The sequence below is a fragment of the Poeciliopsis prolifica genome, unplaced genomic scaffold (assembly GCF_027474105.1).
Source record: "Poeciliopsis prolifica strain line A6 unplaced genomic scaffold, Auburn_PproV2 SCAFFOLD016, whole genome shotgun sequence".
Taxonomy (NCBI): domain Eukaryota; kingdom Metazoa; phylum Chordata; class Actinopteri; order Cyprinodontiformes; family Poeciliidae; genus Poeciliopsis; species Poeciliopsis prolifica.
The window spans coordinates 5,080,628-5,100,982 of record NW_026562391.1 but is presented as its reverse complement, the minus strand read 5'-3'; the positions used below and the strand labels follow the sequence as shown (position 1 = coordinate 5,100,982).

Here is a 20,355-nt window from a genome sequence, read left to right as displayed (position 1 = left end):
TAGCAGCGGAGGAAGTGAACAAATCCAAAAAGTCTGCATTGGTCACTTTTTCAAATATTGAATTGGCATCAACAGCCATCTTGTTGAGTTCCACACTTCTCTGAAGGTTGGTTGTTCACAGCGCAGGCAATTTCTGGGTTAGCTTTCATGGCGTACTACATACTGTGTCGCGGGCAAACGACAGCAAGTGAGGTTAGCAACCTAATCGCTGGCAAAGTCTCCAGGAAGCAACTGTTCCTCAATATCCGAGATCCCAGGTCTCCTGCATGAAGCAAACATTAGGACAAGGTGCTGATTATTACCAGGCGAGCATTGAATACACAACCAGAGGAAACTAAAACATGCTATGTCGATGTTTCTCCATTCATTAACCAATTTGTTTATTATTTTTAAAGCAAGACAAACAAGGTGCACATTATTTACACATATTTCAGAGCTCATTTGCTGCAATTGAGTAAATCACGAATCCTTGGCCACACCATTTTTAGACCCACGTCATTTACGGCTCTACGGGAAAAAAAACCAAAACCAAAACAAGCCGATCAAAGTGACAAATTAAAAGAAGCTGCTGTAGATGCCACAGTTGAACTTTATGCACAGAGCCAAGAACTAGATTTTCAGCATTTGACACAGCTGTTACAACTCAAGAATATTACCACAGGATTTAATCACATTTTAAACTCTTCAGTTCCCAAACCAGCTTAGGAGTTGTGACCCTCCCACAACCTACACCCCCAGAACTCCAGAGTGTCTTAGCAAGATTTAATGGGACGTATGGACACCTCTGCAGGGTGCTGTAAGCACAGGAACTCTCCTGGATCTGATCTTTGACCGCCGGAGTGATGTTGCAAGGCAATTCCGGGTACAAACAAAGTCTTCTCTTCCTCTTTCTCTGAACCACTTATGCACATTTGGCATGAAAAAGGACAGACGCCACTCCACCGTTCACAGATGACTCAAGAAAAACATAATCTTTTCGCAGGTCTAAATTCGGCTTACCCAACGAACCAAAACTGTTCCCTGATCTACACCAGACAGACCTGGCGAAGCAAATGAACTGCAAGCTCAGAGAGCAGTTTTTAGTGATCTGTAGTTGTACCTTTGAAGCCTGTTCATTAAAGAAACCCATCCCGTCTCAGGAAAATAAAAAAGTCAGTGTTTAACCAAGGAAGGGAGCTGTTGCTCTGTTTTTGGGCGGTGGAGGAAGACATGCTGCACAAGAGAGAGAAGAAGAAAACATTCAGTGGAAAGACTTGTACAATAAGTGCCGCGTTATCTCCAAGCTCCTCCCTCTCCATCGGAAAGTTAGCTGCGAGTTCAAAGGTCAGTTCAACACATGTAAACCTTTTCAAACCAACACACGTCTGTTACAGTTAATACAGTTAATAGTCTGGTGGAAATGCTCAATCATGGCTTTAATGAGTTTAAGCAGCAAAGGAAAGGAAAACCTTTTCTGATTACTTATCACAGGATTTGTGTTATTTTTACAGAATCCATGATTATAAAATAATTTAAATTAGGTTGTATTTTTTTTTCTCCACAAACCTCATAACCCATTTGGTAAATTGTATTACTATAGCTTTTTGAGCCATTTAAAGAAAGAGAAAAAATATCCTGAAAATCAAAACAACATGGCACGTGACCATCCCGTCTCTAGAGTAAAGAGAAACACGTTTGGCCTCCTCCACACTGATTGTTGCTCCTCTGCAGGATCGTTTTCACTGCAACGCCCCGATGACCTGCAGATTCAGTTCGTCTGAGGTAAATGTTGCTTTTGCACACAGGTCAAAGGTCACATTGCTCAAGCCTCTTTCAGTGTCTTCAGACCTGACCTCAGGCCCCTTGGCGTAAACGGCGTTCGCTCGTCGTCTCCAGCCTGCCGCCGTGAGGCTCACGTCCTCTCGGACACTTTGAACAGTGTGTTGACTTGAATGTAAAACCGCATCGATACGACAGAGCTCTGTAGCTCAGCAGTGCCGCGTCATCCGTGAAGACCCCACGCACCCACCCACCCCCCCCCTCCACTGCGTCAGTATTTGGGCGGCAGGTAGCTGGTGTCGCTCTGCGGCGGGAGGTTTGAGGTGAAGGGGGGCTGCTTCTGGGATTCGGGCACGTTGCTGGGGTAGGTGTAGGTGGTGGGGGTGTAGGTGGTGGGAGCGTAGGTGGCGGGGTACGGGGTGTGGATTTCCGGGGCTGGATCCGTGTAGGTGGGGATGCTGACGTCGTCCATGCCCCGACGGAAACGGCCCAGGGCGAAGTAAGTCAGGATTCCCTGCAGGAGGAGAGAATCACTGGTAAGACGTCTACTTACGTTCCAGCAAAAGTCAAAGACGGTTAATTATGTAACCGGTCAGGATTTAACGCAGGTGAAAGCTTGGAAAGATGCTTTTAAGAGCAGAAAACTTTAGTCCATTGAGCTAAATGTGACTCTACAAGCGCTGGTGTCAGATATTGTGTGATATCTGACACCAACATGTTTCAACTTATCTGTAAAATCCTGTGAACGCTGATATATTCACAGCTTCCTGTTCGTCTGGAGGAAACCAGCAGGTCTCATCGTCCCAGATATCACACAACTCTGGTGACATCATTCAGTCAAACTCACTCAAATCCCTGAAAATTTCTCCCCGTTATGCAACAGTTTTTTAGACCATGTTGTTCGAAGTAGACATCCATAGAAGTGGATGTTCTTCAATTACAGTTTAGTGCATGTTTTCATAAATATTCATCAAGTAAGTAAATACAGAATATGTATAGGTCAATCCTAATTCACTGCCCACTGGCAGGGCAGTCTGATTCAACTAGCAGTAACATTTTTTGGACACATTTCAAATGATGGGCAATGAGTTAGTAGTAAAATATTTTCTCAGTCAATATTAAGGGACACCAATAAACAGAGTTTAGATCACAGCAGCTAGCAATCGGGGAACATCCAGCTAAAGGTCATCGTTCCTGTTTGGTTACACAACTCTACCACAACCAGTACACTTTATTTTGACTGGGTTTGAATCTGTGTTTTCCATTACAACCCATGTTTTTTTCCATTGTTAACAATGAAGTGACTGTTTTGGCTGCTGCAGATTCTCATCTAATCTGTATTATGCAACTTGCTGCATAAAGCGTAGCATAATGTTCGTAAAGCAGGAGAAAACAACCTTTTCTGTCAGAATTAATTTGACCAGCAATGAAACAATCAAAACAAATAGTAAGCATGCTAGCGGCTCAGGAAACTGCTCCACATTAAACCTTAATCAGCAGGAACGTGTGCCTGATGACAGACACATTTATGGATGTATATACAGACAAAGTGATCATTCTGTTTCCCAATTAACAGTCAGACTATTAGTAGTCACAATACAGTTCACTAAAGTAAAAATTAGAGAACTGTGACATTAAATCTTGAGTTTCGTGTCTCAGACTCGGCTCTCAGCAGCACACAGAAGTCAGACAATGTTGACTGTTAACGCAGTGATCACACTAAGGCTGAAGAGACTTCTTGTTCTTTCAAACCCGTCTGCTTAGCTTCCAGAGTTTTGCCTCGTTTCGCTGGAGACCTGCTACAGGCAATGAGATACTCTCAAAAAGGACAGAAAGGCCACAGAAAATAAATCATTTAAGGCGTTAAATAAGCAACAATTTTGCCAATTGTTCTAAAGAGGTTTAAATACTTTGTTTTTCTTTTCAAGGTAAGACGTTTTCAAGATCTGAGAAAAGTTGAGCCACTGTTGCTCAACAGGTTAGAAAAGTAAAAAAAAATGCTTCCAAAAATATCCAGAGTTAGCTTGGATTCCAAGATACCTTAGATGTTTTTTTTTTTTTTTTTTTTTACAAACAGAGGAAGTGCAACACCATTGTTAGCCTCCACAGGAGCGACCAATGAGGCAATAAAGAGACAACAGCAGAGCAGCTAAACCTGCTCTCTCCTGACATCGTCTATCAGGAGAGAAGTAAAACAAGGATGTGAATAAAGAGAGAAAAACTGTCAGCTAGCACAAATGTTACAGCTAATGTAGGATTTAATCACACTGAAGAGATTCAGGACCTTTCATTTGGAAAGAGCTTTGACAGAAATGACCAAAACTTGAGCTTTTTCTGAGTAAAGTGGAGATAGAACCTCTTTCAAATCCAATCATTTTTCAGTCAGCGAACACAACATCCCAAAGCGCTACCAGGTGACCAAACTTCAGCAGCTTTCAATAATACTGTGCAAACAGGACTAGCTGTTATAAGTATTAGAATATAGTCAAACTAACCATAACTAACAAGACTTGTAATAAGAAGCCCAAGATTGGTACAGCAGTTTTTACTGCGTTATCTCTGAGTTTTCAACCTCTGTTGCAGAAAACGCGGGACTTGGAAATGTTGGCTTTATTTTGGAAACCTCTCTTGGGGAGACTTATGGAAGCTACTGATGCTAACCGTGCTAACCACTAACGAAGGTTGTAAGAGGTGGTTTAAAATGTCAACTATTGTCAAACTGGTAAGATTAAAATGAAAGAAACAGTCACGGCTAGAAATATATTTTAAATTAGATTTTATATATTGTTATGGTCTAGGTCTTCAAGGACAAATTGGCCACACAATTTGGAGTGTTGGGTGCATCTCAATTCAGAACAAAAGGTCTCAGCAGTCACTAAACAATATATAAATATAAATTCATTCACGCATCTGGTCAGAATTTTTCCATCAGCTTTCTACCCAGGTTAGTTGGTAGCCGTGAATGTAAATGATTCAGAGATGTTTTCTTGCTCATAAACAACCACCGTCAACCATTCCAACGCTAAAAGCCTGCGAATACGTCAAGAAAGCAAACACAGCGGCCTTTGTGCTCACCCATGTGGCGATGGAGAAGAACGAGAAGGCAATGGTGGCGCGCGCAGCGTCCTCGGGGATCGCCCTGACATCATGAGTGCGAGACCACTGACTGGCCAAAAGGCAGAAACACACAAACCACAGGAAGGTCCACACCCCTGGAAAACATGGAGAGAGCGTTTAAAAAACAGTCACTTGCTTTTTAAAGTAAAAACTCTGACATAAAGAGCAAGCAAGCTTAACATTTGCTTGGAAACAACAGCTGAAAGTGTATCCATATGCTCGGCTGAGCACAAGCTGTTGTTTCTTCCTCAAACTAACACTTCTTTGTTAGCTTGAAGAATGGTCGATTGTTAATGTGTTGTGTCCAGCTGATAAGTGTGCATTTCATCAGAATCTGCCGGGTCACCCTGCTTCTCAGTAAGTACAGAGTTAACCACAGAAAAACTTGCCATTACATTCCTGAGATGATGACGATGATGCCAGGAGATTGAGCTTCACAGAGGAGTAACACATTTAGATTAATTAATTACTGACCCGTTTCTGTTGTGTGTTCCAGCAGAAACAGGAACACACAGCTGACTGCCGTCCTCCATTATTATTATTACTATTATTACTACATTAAACATAACTGGAACTTTGTGCCATTTCATAACCAAGTATATTTTAGTGTTTTGATGAATGAATCAGAGGCGAATAATAATTGAAGAAAAAAAAATCTAAAATGTAATTTAACATTCACTTCAAGTTAATTGCATGCAATTTTTTGGACATTTTAATTTTTGTTTTCACTGAGTCTGGTTCTGATCCCAGATTATTATTCCTGGTCAAACCTCAATAACTTTGAGAAATATCCTACTGGTACATGTAAATTAATAGAGTCATACATTCACATTTCCTAACAAAAGACTAAAGGCAGATTATAAAAGGACACTAGAATCATCTGCTGACAATGCAAAATATCTCCCAAAGTGGGTAAAGCACAAAATATCTGTGTGCAAACAGATTTCATTACTAAAAAAGTGAAGACAACAAAATGAAAAACGGCAACAATAAAAAACACAAAGCTGCAAAAAGGTAAAAGTATAATTAAAATTTTTGTGCATTATTGAGTGCAAATGTTCACACATGCCCTCTATATTATACAAGGACTCAGTCTCATTCAGCCTACTTTCAGGAAGGGACAAAAACCCCAATATAACAAAAATACAAATAAAGTTACAACGATGCAGATTCTCAGGAATCCATGACCTAAAAACTGCCTTTTTTCTTTTTTCTTTCTATGTGTGATTGTTGTTTTCCTGTTTCTTTCTTGTTCAGCGTTATGTCAGGGACAGTGATTGGTTGACCGACTCATTGATTGACATAGATATCAATGCTGCTGGTCTGGTCTGTATGTGAGGATTGACCCGATTCGAGCTGATGACGAGCAGAGAGGGAGGAGATTCCCCCTTTGAAACAGAGGGCAAAATGTTTACCAACCTCCTCTCACGGCCCACTTTTACATGCCCACGTTTGAAGATTTAGTCTTCGAACATGAAGGCGAAATCAGGAGAACGAACTGACTTTGATTGTGGCGTGGCTAATGGTGCGAGGCGGCCGGGTGTGAGAATTTAATGACTGAGATTTTGACTGTTTGTTGAGCATAGAGAGAACGGTCTGAAAAGACAAACCACCCAGTCGACAGTAGCCGTGTCTGTGTTGATGTCTGAGCAGTTAAGGAAAATAGAAAAGGTAACAATAGCTCAAACAGCCATTTGGGGAAGGAATAATGGTCGGGGGGATCTTTTCTTGGGACACTTTAATATCAGGTGAGCACCATATAAAACCCCACTGTTGACCTGAGTATTGCCTCTGATAACATCTACCCCTGTATGACCACAGCGAACCCCTCTTCTGATGGGACAGCGAGTTCACTGAACTCCAGTTACCTCCCAAGTTACCAGATCTCGATCCAACAGAGCAGCTTCACCAACAAAAGAGAGTCCAACCCTGTAATAAGAAGGTGTATCTAATAAAGTGACCACGTATTTGAAAATCCGTCAAGTTCAACAGCAGCTTTCATCATTTCAAATTCCCAGCCGTGTTGCGAATGAATCGAGCATAAAGTTGAGGTTGGAGGATGCGGCTCTCCCCAGACTGCTGGATCTAAAGTATGAACCAACTGCATCGTTTTTATAAAATGTACAAACAGATCGTCTCACACCTACATGTAATCCATGTAACGGAGACCAAATTACTGGATTGACAATTGGGCTAAAAACTACAGAGGATGGGAACAACAACAACAACAACAAAAAAATAACCCCACTGATTGATGCAGCTGTTGTACCTAATGAAGTCCACCACTCACCTGAGAATCCAAGGTCCGCCATGACAGCGTACTTCCTGTCCTGGGCGTTGCTCATAAAGGGAACGTAAACATCCATCACGAGGAAGGCCACGCAGGCCAGGAAGGCGATCACCCCGATTCCCACGGCATACTGACACGCCGAGTCGTTCTGGTTGAAGATGCACTTTGCCTCGGCGCTGCTAGAAGGGTTGACATACCCCTCTGTGGTGATGCAGGCAAACACCACCAGGGCAAACACCTTCACAAGAGGAAGAAAAAGAAAAAGAGGCCATCGTTACAAAAAATGCTGTATATACTAAACATAAAACACATTTGTTTTTGAGCTCTGACACTTTAAAGCTGGCCTCTCTCCTGCTCTTGCTGACACTCCACCTTCAGCAAGTCATCACAACGCTCCTCCATCTTGCTGCTTACAACCATTCTGAGGAACGTTTGACGGAGAAGTAGTTTGTATGATGAACTCGGCCGGTGCTCGGTTCCACAAGGTGCGTGCTAATTGCTGCTGCCGCTAGTCTGAAGTTTTGTGGAAATTGGCAGCCCTTTATGAAAGCACTAAAGGAAATGTCTAAAAAAATATGAATTTAACTTAATTGCTATGTTTAAAAAAAATGAGGAATTTGCTTGGCTTTCATATTAGCTACATAACTTTATGTTTTGTTGTTCGACAACGAGAGGCAGGACTATGAAAGCATCTTGTATTTGCTCTCCACAGTCAGGTAATATAATGAGACTAAACTGCGTCACAAACAGCCCTGTTTCTCACTGCCGACACTTTAAATGCCCCTCCTGTCGCCCTTCTGCCCCGTGGTTGCGGTCGGCCACTATCCGCTCTGATTACTCGCTGCACCATGTGACCTTGTTTTGGGTGCAGCTGCTTGCCATGTGATTCCTGAGATGCCACCAGCTCCCTCCACAACACTCATAATGGGAGCAGAGAGGGGAGGAGAAAGCAGCAGGAAAATGGAGGTTCAGGTTGAAGCTTAAGGTACATAACAGGTCAGACAGTAAATGTATAATTTCCCATGAAAGGATCATGATTTCCCCTTTAAAAACATATACGTCTAAAAATCTAATCCCCCGTCTAAAGCAACCTCCAACTGATAAATTATTCAAAATGAACTTTTTAAACTGGCTCTACAAAACATTCAATTCACCTTTACATGTACAGACCACTAAAACTGCTGAAACTTTTAAATCTTTGCTCAAAACTCCTTTTCATTTCCTGCCGTTTGACTCAAAAAGAGTTTATGATTCTTTCATAGTAACAGTTTGTGGAACATATTTGTATTTTGGTTCGACCTTATTTTTTTGCTCTCTTGTTCTTATTGTCGTCTATCGTGTTTCACTTTATTGAACAGCAGCACTTTGTGTTTTTATACCCAGAGGGTTTTCCTCAGTGCCTTATAAGCCTGGCGGCCCACCAGGCTTTACTTCTGCTCCCACCAGGCTTGGCATTGTTACTTTATCTTAGTTTTTTTTTTACTGCCTTTTTTAAGACTTTATAGTTGGTGTTTTGCCATTGATCTTCCAGTTTTCCAATGCATAAATGCATAAATATCAAGTGATATTTTCAAACTTCAAACATTTAACTCAAAAACATGATGGGCTGCTGGAAACTGCCCTAGCGCCCTGACCACTGGGCTTAGCAAGTTTTCCTATATAAACAAATGTATATTTTTATGCTTGTCAGGAAAGTCATTTTTAACTAATGACTATCACTGAGCATAATCTAGTTATGTTTCTAGCAGAAACATGGTTGAATGAAAACAGTGATCAATATCCAACATCAAACGTGAAACACACAATAGAGGACAAACGCTGGACTTATCAGTAAGGGTGTTAATATTTCACTGATCTCTGTTATTGATGTCTATTCCACATGGAGAACTACTCTAGTAAGAAGAGAAAGAAACAATTGTCGAAAGGTTAAACAAAGATGGCCACAAACTGAACTTCGCTGAAAACTCTTGAAAGAAAGGATGAACGTATGTCACGTAACCCTGAATCATTCTTCTTTGAAATCATTAATAAAAATATTGATCCTGCTTGTGTCTTGTTTGCCATTGTTAAGTGATTAACAAACCCTCCTGTGACTGCAATGAATTTGCTTCTTACAGAGAAAAGTCTGAATATCAGAGGGTTAATCATCATTATCCAGCCCGTTACTAATGTTGTGTTCAATCAATATCAATCAGGAGACAAAACTGTTCTACCATCTCAACGCCGTGATTTAAAACAGCAGTTATCAAACCTTTGATAAAAAACAATCTGGACAAATCACTACTGCAGAATTACAGGCCAATCTCCAACCTGCCATTCATCACCGAAATCATTTGATAGTTAAACCGCGTCTCAATAATGACAAACCGCTTTGACGTCTGAGTCCGGTTTCCGTGGTTTCCACAGTACCGGGACCGCCCTCGTCAAAGTGTTCAATCTGCATAAACGCAGACTGCGGAAGAACCATGCCACCGCTGTTTGTGACGCTGGTTCTGTTGGACTTAACAGGAGACAGTGGTAGGAGTTTGACCTGTAACCCGGTGGGTTGCGGGTTTGAATCCCCACTCCATCTTCCTCAGTCGTCGTGTCCATGGGCAAGGCACTTCGTCGGCCTCTTGAGTCTCTGTGGCCCAATTATTACAGCTAGAAAGTACTGATCAGGTCCCAAAATGTGGGTGACACAAAACAAAGTCGGTCTTCTATCACCTGAAGGACATTTTCAAGATTAAATGTCTCAGTCAGATCTACAGAAAGTTCTCCATGTGTTTTCTTTCTCTAGTGCTTTGTATAGTTGCATTGATTAATGCTATAGTGTCTTCAGAGGTGTGATTTGAAATAAAAAACAATCAGACAGCTGCTGAAAATCTTCTTACTAAAACTAGGAAGCTAGAGCAAAGCACCCCATTTTTAAAGTCTTTACACTGGCTTCTGTAGCTCAGAAAAGTAATGATTATAACTTTTAAACATCTGCAAAAGGTAAACTATGCTTGCATGAACCGTAGTTGGTAACATTGGTAGTTGACGTTTGCAGGTTTTCTTTATTTCAGATCACAAAAGTCACTGCAATCCAGCAGCACATCATGGCACCCGGAGGTATGTTTCCAGAAAAATAAAAATAAACAAGATTAATGTTCGGTTTAAATCACCAGATATAGACTCTGATGCGGTATGAAGGAATTGCAGATGAGTTGTACACAGCCGCAGCAAGCATGCACTGCATTTACCCAGAGAGAGCAGTAACTGACCAGGAGTAACAGGAAAGGGTCAGCAGGTGGGGGGAGGTATCACCTTCCCTCCCCGTTCAGAGCCCCTATTTACCACCAACACACTCATCATCATCTTCCTCACACACACACACACACACACACACACACACACACACACACACACACACACACACACACACACACACACACACACACACACACTGTGTTTCCAAAGCACGTAAACAACGATGGCAGCCAATGGCATGTTCTGTTCTCAGCCCTCATCTGATTGCCTCAATGGAGAACTTAATCTGAAGCACGCAGAATACACGTTTTGACTCCTCTGAATCTGGAGGATTTCACTTCCCAGGAGTATCTCAGTTAGACAAAGAGAGTTTTGGTGGTTTTATTCCACCAGGAAGGCACTTCAGGACAGGGGGACGGAAACCGTCGCTCTCAAAGTCTTGTTCTGACCCAAATCAGGCGAAGCCTGGGATGCTGTGGGTTCAGAGGCCTCAACATTGTGCAAATAATTACGTTAGTAACAGATTAATCTGCTTATTTTGACAATTAAACTGATGTAAAAACATACATATTCTGTGTTTTTGTCGTTTAACTTCTTAAGCTCTTCACATCCAATATTACAATACATTAAATAAACGATTCAACTCCTTTTTTAAAGTAAGGACAACATTTTATTGCCTAAAATGCAACACCATAGCGTTATTTGAACCCGGTGAAGCTAAAACTGTAGCACTAGAGGAGTTTTGGCTTAAACATATTTACAGACCAAGTGTTTTTGTCCTAAATGCAAACGTATATATTTTTAGAACAGTTCTGGCTTCATTAATGTTGTGAAGATGATGCTACCAAAAGTGGCTCCAGCCCTCCTCAGTTCGGCCCTGCTTACAGTAAACATTACTGTGTTTCACGAGACACAATGACACGAATTTATGTTTAATAAAATGATCACATGAGTTACGATCACTTCTCCTCATAAGCACCTCAGCGTACAACCACGGTGGTTTTTATCAACTGCACAGCGTGGAAGTAGGACAGAGTTGAGGTCAGAGAGCAACAGCAGCGTTCAGACGCTCAGTTCATCCCGGAAGTGAAAATCTCGATGACATTTGTCTGCCTTTTGTCTTGAGTGTTGATCTGTCACCGCGCAGGCTGCAGGGGGGAAACAAAACGCCTGCTGGCAGAACCAGTTTTAACTCTCCAGCTCGTCTATTTATTTATTTATTTATTTAAAACCAGAGTCCACCTGTTCGCGCACCGGGTTAAAATATTTGTTTAAAGTCCGAGCTCCTTCGGCCTCTCACTCACCCAGCTGAGGACCCGCACGATAGTTTGCGGCTGTCGGACGAACTTGTAGAAGTCAAAGCCGACTCCGGCCAGCGCGGCTCCGTACGCACTCGCACCTCCGGTCTCCGCCATGTCTGGACCCTGGGAGTGGAGCCGAAAGCCGCCCCCGGACAAGAGAAGACAGCGTGTGGGCGAGAGGAACCGAAGCTGAAAGAAGCGCAGCCGCCTCCGGAGAGCGTTTCCCTGAGGTGGAGCCGCGCGCGGGGAGGGGCGGAGCGGCGCGAGGGGAGGGGCGGAGCCGCCGGGGAGCCGTCCGTCCGTCCGCCTGAAGGACGGGCGGTCAGTGGTGATTTATCACAAATACATTGCTTTTTTTTTTAATTTTTTTATCCTTACGCCAGAATTACAGTGAACTTTGGCCAGCTCAACTTCCGCCCTCCTATTTCTCCTGCTGCACAGCTCAGCATTGACATATAAAGAAATCTGCTTTGTTTTTCTTCAGGATTTTTTTTCAAGCAATCCAGTGAGTTGGTTTGAAAAATAGCAAAAAAACAAAACAACAAAAAACAAACAAACAAAAAGCAAACAAAAAAAAAGACCAGTTTGCAAACTCTATACCACTCACAGGAGAATTGAGATGTTTTATTATTTTTTTTTAAAGGTGATGAATTAATAAAACGTAGTTTGTGTCGAGTCAAGTTTATTTGTGTGGCGTGTTTCAACAACAACAGGGGAGTTCAAATGCAGTGACCAACTGTGAACCTGGTTAACAGTCTTGAGATGATGAACTATGAACATGGATGGTTCAGTTTCAACATGTTTAACTAAATGTTAGTTGCACAACACTGGTTGGTGTGCACATTCAGAAAATGATTCAGGTTTCAGGGAATTTCAACAGCAAAGCACAGTTACAAATGGTGAGAAAGTGATTTTTTTTTTTTTTTTGATGTAGTATTGTGTAATATCCCAATTAAGTAAGCTGGTGTGTTACAAAATCTAAAAGAGTCCAAGATATTTGACTAAAAGACACTGCTTATTTTTTATAAAAACATTATGTTTGCTAAAACTATTACCACAAATATCTACACTAAAATGGCAGCAGGCCATTTTAGTGTAGAGTTCAGTTTGAGTCTTCATCGGCTTCATTGTCCAGCGTCTCCTGCTGGATCTCAGGCCATTCGTCCTCAGAGGCTTCAGCTTCCTGACTGGGATATGAGAAAAATCGTTTGAATATTTGTTAATAATGGCTGAATTTTGCACTGAATGATACCGTCACCTGATAAAGTTCGTCCTCTCTTGGTGCTTTCGCCACATCGGGGTCCTCGTTGTACTCTGTCCAGTCCTGCAGGAGAAGATTTATGTCAGGCGAGTGGGCTGGTGGAGTGATGTGGAGGAAACCTTCAGCTTTGCAGGACTGCTGACTCACCATCTCGTTCTCAGATACAACAAGTCTTTCGTCCATCGCAAAACTCGACCTGACAGTGAGTTTAAGCACAGTTGGCTTTGTTAGCCTTTCAGAACCATTTTATGTAAGTTTCAGCTCCTGACAGACCCAATCTGCAGAACCGTTTGGGAAAACACAACCAAACAAATTTACAGCGTGATGAAGACGTGCAGGGTATTTATTATCGACAGGAACTGAAGTGGGAGGTGTGGAATGTGGTAAAATGTTTTTTTACAGAAGAAGCAACAAAGCATACACCACAGCGTTGCTTCGTCTGTGAACGAAAATGCAGATGAAACCATTTATTTACGTGCACAGCTTGTATTTTTTTCTTAAATATGACATCAGATCAGACGAAAAACTTTGCTGTTTTAGGTCAGTCAAGATTACGAAACTACGTCTGTTTGCGAAATGGCAGAAAATGTTAGATTTGTTTCTGTTTCACTAGATCACAAGACATGATTGCAAAGTTTTATCCCTGAGTCCTTTTGCAATTGTAACTTTTTTTTTTTTTTTTTTAAATTTTATCCTGCTTGCGGACTAATGGCTTCTTTCTCATTAAATGGCCTTTCATTCCTTGTCAGTATTTATTTATTTTTTGATGTTATATTCTGGCAATTAGTAATCCTAAATTCTAATTGGTTCTGAATGAATTTTGTGGGAGCTGGATTTAACCCACATGAAGACGGTTTATAATATTTCAACAGAACCTCACTTCAAAAACTGCAATCTATTCTTTTAAAAGCAGCTGTGAAGCTAATAGAAAACTGGAATAGAGACATTTTTATTTTAATTTTGAATCTATGATGTCATTCGTTATCTTTTCCTCCAAAAAAAGCAACAAAAAACAAACAAAAACATTTTGGATTATTTTGTTTTCCAAGAAAAAAAACAAAAAACACTCACTCTGACTTCTGTTGAGACTGTTTCCACCCTGAAAGAAGGATGAACAAATTCTCAGCATCTCCCCTTCACAGCAAAGGAAGACAAACAAGATATGAAATCAGACGAACTTACTGAAGACGACTCCTGACAGACAACAAAACAACACCAGGAAAATCAAAATCCCGAAACAGCTGAAGACCACAGCCACCACTAAGGTTGGAAGGCGATTCAGCACTGGGGGAAAAAATGGAAACCAGTCAGTGATTTGTCTCAAGGAGACGTTGCTCAAGCAACATTCAGCGTCTACCTTCTTTGTCCACATAAAGCCCCTTGCTGCTCATGACCGTGCTGTTGTCGAAGCTGTCCCACACTTCGCAGCGGTACTTTCCAGAGCTCCGACTCCCCACGGCCAGCAGAAGGACGGACTGTTCTGGCGGCAGATCCACCACATAGAAGAAGCTTCCCTGCTCACGTAGAGGCCTCTGGTTGAGGTACCACTGGAAACGTGGGTGAGTTCCCGCTGCCGCCTTGCAGTAGAGCCTCAGGCCAATGACGGCATAGTTATTTCCCATGTCGTATTCAGATTGGACCGTCACTGGGCCAGCGACTGACACTAGAGAAAGGTTCAAAGAGACACAAAGTCAGAGGGATTGTAACCGTTGACCTTTTTCGACCTTGTGCTGCTCTGCCCACTTTTGCTGCCTCAGTTTGAGTTAAACTGCAAGAGCAATTCTGGTTCACTGCTGATCATCTTAAACCAAACCAGCAGAAATCCTCGTCTTAATAGAGTCGATGCATCTCACTGAGAGCTCATGAACTCTGAACAAAAAGTATTTAACATTCTACGTAAAAGTAAACGACAAATACGAAGTGCAATAATCTCCTGTGCATTCTTCTTCTTTGGTGCCTTTCACCAGTTCCAGTATCACATAAATATGAAAAAACAACAACCATATATTTTATCAAATCAAACTATGTTTTTGTAATCATTTTAATTTAGCACACATTTAAGTTTAAAAACATTAAAACCACATGGGTATTTTTTGTTTTGCTTTGAAACACAAAAAAACAAAAGACAAATCTCAACAAATTGGATTTCTTCCATCTGCAGCTGAATGAAACGCTCCCCAATGAATGTAAACACAATGAAGTAATACCTTAAGCTCCTAATGCTGATAGATTTAGTACTGCAGCGCAGCTAACTGCAGCAGGAAGTTAGCAAAGACTCTGGTTGATTTTTTTGTGGGGGTTGAGGAGCACAGGGCTCTTATTTTGGTAAGTACTTATTGCAGATCTGCAGAGTAAGAAATACACAGCAGAGTTTTATATTAGCCCGATTACCTACCAACTTCGAGAGGCAACCATCGACTGTATTTAGTCTGGTTCCCGTTCCTGGCCTGACACTGCAGCCATCCAGAGTGCTGGCCCAGGACCACTGGAAGACTGAACGTGGCGTGTCTCTCCGAAACGTTCTCCCTGACCATCAGCTCGTCGCCCATGTAGAGCGAGAAGCTTATAGGCGGATCGCCTCTCTCAGACTGGCAGGTGATGCTGGCTGAATAGCTGTCATCGTCCTCCTTCACCACGGTGAATGAGATGTCAGGGGTCGACACCAGACCTGAGGGAACAGAAACGAGGAGAGCGCTTGTTCCGCTGGGCTGAAACGCGGCGCCTTACAAGAGCATTAAACCCCTCTGAGCTGTTCCACATTTTGTCATGTTACACATTTTGAATGCATTTGATTGGAATTGCACTCGAATCGCACATTTCTTTCACAGAGCGGCCGAATTAGAGATTAGACTGCTCACTTTACTAAAGACTCCTGAAAGAAACAGGTTGGACTGAGCTGATTTTAAAAAATCTCCCCAATAAAGTACATTAAAATTTGTGGTTGCAACAGACAAGACCTGAGTTGTTCAAGCAGTTTAGCTGCGTTTGAAAGCCACAGCGAAACACAGATGACTTCTAACCTTTGACTGTGATAGCGAGGTCTGAGCTGTTGGAGGTGAACCATCTCGTTTCGTTGAAGACGTTTTTAGCCTGACACATGTAGGAGCCGCCATCTTTGGAGGACACTCTGGGAGAGACGCAGATCATATTAACTCTAACCAAGCAAACAAAGACTTCTGAAACACTTTGCAGTTCATTTGAAAAGATCCAATAATTTAGAGTCTTAAAGGATTTCTTTTAAGACTCAAGCCATGTTCTTTTAAGTCTTGTTTTATGCCATCACTGACCTGGTGACTATTAACCGGTTGCCTCCGATCCAGTGGACAGGAGACGGAGAGACGAGGAGCCCATTGAGAAACCAGTCGTAGGAAACATGATTTCCAGATGCAACTTTGCAGTGCAGCTCCAGCTTGGTTTCCTCATAGATCTCTGCTGGACCCGTGTAAACAATCTCAGCGCTGACGACTGGCGCTGACAAAACAAACGGAAAAAAAAAAAGAAACACACACATAACTGTCACTACCACAGCTGTCAGAGAAGAGAACATGCAAAGATTGCATTTGAATTGCATTTGAATTGCATTCTCTGTACTCATTTAGCAGATAATGTGATTATTTCAGTGATATCCAACCTGTTCCCCATGAAACCACGCCATAGTGTAATATCAATAGTGCAGCCCTGTTTTATGAAACCTAAATAATGTGGACTTCAATAGCTAAGCAACAACATGCAAAGATATGATCTGAATATGGATGTATTTTGTTTACACCGCTGTGCATATTTGATTCATTGAATGCTTGTGTTAAGATACAATTATGTATTTGTGAGGTATCCTAAAGCACCTTCCTGAAGATAAAAAAGGTGAATTTCCCCACTGCAGAACAATAAAAGGAAGTTCTATTCTATGAATTTAACAATATGTAAATAAGACATTCCTGCCATTGATGCGTGAAATTAACCAGAGTTGGAGTGTTGTGTAATATTTATATATATATATATATATATATATATATATATATATATATATATATGCAGCAAAATTCCTCCTCCTCCTCAACGGGACTTACCAATGACCCTTAAGAAGTATGCTTCGCTGACGGTCTCGTTTATCTCAGTGTTGTTTTGAGCGCTGGCGACACACACGTAGAAGCCCTCATGATCAGCTTTGATCACCTGGAGAAAGGTTCCCTTCTCCTCCCCGGCCAGGAGGGTGTAGTCTCCAAGTTGACGGTCATCCTTCCTGAAGACAGGAATTACAGCACATGTCTTGTTGCTTTATTTCTCCGAATGCGTTTAACTCCTACTGCAACCTGACTCCACTTACCTGTATAATGTCAGAAGAATTGTTTCATCATTTTCTGAACGGGGAATTTCACACTCAAGGTTAATGATATCTCCTACCAAAGCTTGCGAGGGGCCGTAGAGTCGTGGCTGGTCCAGTTGGATTTGACCTGTTGGAAAAAAATAAAATAAAAAATCAGCTTTCAACGGCACACAAATGATAATGAAAACTTACTTACTGCTCTCTTTTGTGCAGCAGTACAGCCCTGTATGGAGACGAAATCAGATGAAATGTTAAATTATTTCAAAATCCTTGACACTCGACTGAGTTTCTGCTGGCTTGCTTACCCAGGATGACCAAAAACACAGACGCAAACATGTCGAAGTCGTTCACGCAGCGGGAGGCTTTGAATGGTGTGAAATCGGAGGGAATAAGCGGCCGTTGAAACTGGGTGGATGAAACAGAGAGTCTGCTGACCTCACAGGCAGAGTCAGAGAAACGTGCAGGCGACTGATAGAGCTGCAGGCCGACGCCTCCCGAGCTTCAGCATCACTTCAGCTGGGAGAAATAAAACAGCCCTGCTGCAGCTCACTGGCTCAAACTTAGACTCACAGAGAAGCAGGAAAACATTGTTTTCTTTCACTTAATTGACGAAAACGCGCATTTACATTTCTGGAATTTATTTGCAAAACTACACAGTACAGTAGTGGTTCAACACATTTTATCACTCTTTATACAGGAATAGCCCACGCTGAGAACATTTTATAAAACATATTGTTGAAAACAGAAAGTTGGTTACTTTATAAATAAATAATGATGAGCATGAATCAGGATCTCCTCTGAGGTTTTCACATTGTGATTTCAGCGATCTGAAACAGAAACAAAGACAGATTCAGTCTTTTTGTTTCTAAGTTGTGTGTTTTTTATACTGTAAAGTTTATAACATGGGAGCCAAAATAGACCACATGCTAAAATATTAACAAAAATGAAGTAGAAATAGTACAATCACTTTACGTCATGTAAAAATATATCTTGCACCTACAGTATTTTATCTTTCTTTATATATATAAAAATTGTGTCTATTTGTGTCATTAAAAATCAAAAGTGCACAATACTAAAACATCCAATTTCAGAGGTTAAAATCTAAACTAAAATTACGACAGACGAACAAATAAATTATGTGGGTGACGTGTGGTAAAAATCTAATTATTCAGGTGGAACAAAACACTTTTTACGACATGACAAATATAAAAACTAAAAGACTAAATGTGAGGGAATTCAGAAACTGACAAAAATACAAATCCTAAAATTACAAAGGAGACATACTGATAACAATATGCGAAAATTGAAATAATATATAATTAAGTATGAGTGTGATCTATTTAAACGATTTCAATTGTCAAAGTGAAAAACTAATAAATGTGAATTATTCAAAAAATATAATTTGTTAGTTATTTGTAGAATCCATTCAAATCTAACTAAAACTATTTAAAGCATCTAATTGCAATTTTTCAAAAAATGTAAAGATGAAATACATGAAAAAAATGGGTCAAAAGTTGACTGAACTGCTGTTGCTGCTGGTTGCAGCATCAGAAATGACAGATCGCCTTGCTCTGCCTAAACTCCGCCCACATTTTGAGCTCCACAGACGGCGAACAGATAAAACAGGCTTTACTCATCAAATTCAGTGGGGTCTGTGGAAACCACCCAAACACTATCACCAGACCTGCGTGTCACTCCTGCAGCTGTTGCTCTCGGAGATCACATGTCAGCCGTCATCACATGGCGGCCGACACGTTGTGGTTGTTTTTCTGCTCTAACTGAGGAACATGCATCCATTTATTCAACTGTGAGATATGAAGAAGAACTGCTGAACGGATGCAACTGAAAGCTTAAAATTTAGCAAAAGTCATATTTTCTAAGAGCATATTTTAAGCATTTAGGGATGAAAGACCAAAGACCAGCCTGAATGAAGAAGCTTAAAGTGCTTTTGGCTGATTTAAACTGTGTTCAACCTGCAAGCAAACCTCAAGATGATGAGTGGTTAAGCAGGTCAGAGTCGGCCGACATGTTCACTAACATCTGCTGCAGAGAGCAAAAGACCTACATAACAAGGAAGCATTTTTTCCAGTGCACTACTTTATTTCTAAAAAAAACTTTTATTTATCATTCTTTATTTAATCTGTATTTAAACAGCAGGTTCTTTGTGGTAATCATCTGTTTTTTGAGGGAGACCCGGCAGAATTTGTGCAAGAAAAAGCACAAATTGAATTGACGTTAAAACACATACAAATGATAATTTTGCTAAATCAACTGCAACAATAAAGGACATTTCTTTCCAGAGAGCAACAACTGGTCCAGCCTGGAAACGTCACAATAAACTTAAGTAGCCTACACAGAGTAAGTGCACCCTCTATTGATTGCTTCTGTATCATTTTATAAACGAGCTGCGGAGCAAATATAGCTGCTACTGCAGCTTTAAATAAAAATAAAAATATGGGGTTTTGAAGTAAAGTAGCACGTTAGAAAACTTGATTAACTCTGGTGTATTGTAGGTTCACCTGGTTGTGGACATCATGGGACAAAGTGTCCGCCCGAGACTCCGACTCAGAGAGATGAAACGGTATTGTGCTGGAATCATAGAAAATATGCCTTTCATGCGCATCAACAAGGCCATTTAAATCAAAGAAGCAATGAAACAACGTTAAATGAGTGGGGAAAACTTACTTAGCTGCAGAAACATTGGTAGGAGCTGCAAATAAGACACATGCAGAAAGCAAACAATGAGCACAGCATTTCGGTCGGACAGATTGCGCGCATGCTTTGCTGCACAGACCTGGGGAGCGAGCCAGCATCTTGAACAGGCAGGCGGAGGCCACTGCCAGCATCAGCAGGAAGAAGCAGCAGAACACCAAGGTGATAACTTCAGTGAAAAACTCTGCGGGTCAGAAGACGCAAGGCCGTTAACGTAACACATCATGGCTGTGTGAGAGTATATTACCAGTGCCGTATGTCATTTTTTACTTTGTGAAGTTTCAGTGCAGAGCGATGCTTGAGCCATCGAGTTGAGGTTTTCCTCTGGTTGACGGAAAAACAAGCAGAATAAAATGACCGG

At 41.4% G+C, this 20,355-nt stretch overlaps 2 protein-coding genes across 3 annotated transcripts; both read right to left on the bottom strand.

Moving 5' to 3' along the window:
- Positions 1–363: 363 nt before the first annotated feature.
- Positions 364–11,935, bottom strand: syngr2b (synaptogyrin 2b). Its single transcript, XM_055041539.1, has 4 exons — positions 11,701–11,935; positions 7,166–7,403; positions 4,834–4,970; positions 364–2,272 (listed from the first exon to the last, which is right to left on the bottom strand). Exons 1-4 carry the CDS (start codon positions 11,809–11,811, stop codon positions 2,030–2,032), a joined length of 729 nt encoding a protein of 242 aa, XP_054897514.1. The 5' UTR covers positions 11,812–11,935; the 3' UTR covers positions 364–2,029.
- A 427-nt stretch (positions 11,936–12,362) lies between these two features.
- Positions 12,363–20,175, bottom strand: si:dkey-93h22.7 (basement membrane-specific heparan sulfate proteoglycan core protein). 2 transcript variants are annotated; one of them, XM_055041513.1, is made up of 17 exons: positions 20,077–20,175; positions 19,968–19,992; positions 19,802–19,871; positions 18,040–18,109; positions 17,588–17,687; positions 17,479–17,505; positions 17,283–17,409; positions 17,026–17,198; positions 16,246–16,429; positions 15,979–16,085; positions 15,354–15,626; positions 14,316–14,621; positions 14,141–14,242; positions 14,030–14,057; positions 13,106–13,154; positions 12,956–13,021; positions 12,363–12,880 (listed from the first exon to the last, which is right to left on the bottom strand). In XM_055041513.1, the coding sequence occupies exons 2-17, from the start codon at positions 19,981–19,983 to the stop codon at positions 12,800–12,802; spliced, it is 1,779 nt and encodes a 592-aa protein (XP_054897488.1). In that variant the 5' UTR covers positions 19,984–19,992; positions 20,077–20,175; the 3' UTR covers positions 12,363–12,799. The 2 variants fall into 2 exon arrangements, with proteins under 2 accessions (XP_054897488.1, XP_054897487.1); XM_055041512.1 differs by lacking the exons at positions 19,968–19,992; positions 20,077–20,175 and having other exon boundaries at positions 19,802–19,964.
- Positions 20,176–20,355: the final 180 nt, after the last annotated feature.

Bases quoted from the DNA above. Each gene is read 5' to 3' on its own strand.
- syngr2b (XM_055041539.1), bottom strand. From the start codon at position 11,811: ATGGCGGAGACCGGAGGTGCGAGTGCGTACGGAGCCGCGCTGGCCGGA. The intron at 4,971-7,165 runs GTGAGTGGTGGA...CATGTTTTCCAG, and splicing joins GGCGGACCTTGGATTCTCAG to GGGTGTGGACCTTCCTGTGG. The intron at 2,273-4,833 runs GTGAGCACAAAG...CTCCTCCTGCAG, and splicing joins TCTTCTCCATCGCCACATGG to GGAATCCTGACTTACTTCGC.
- si:dkey-93h22.7 (XM_055041512.1), bottom strand. From the start codon at position 19,917: ATGGCCTTGTTGATGCGCATGAAAGGCATATTTTCTATGATTCCAGCA. The intron at 16,430-17,025 runs GTAAGTCCCGTT...TTGTTTTGTCAG, and splicing joins ATACTTCTTAAGGGTCATTG to CGCCAGTCGTCAGCGCTGAG. The intron at 14,243-14,315 runs GTAGACGCTGAA...TTTTTCCCCCAG, and splicing joins GCTTTATGTGGACAAAGAAG to TGCTGAATCGCCTTCCAACC.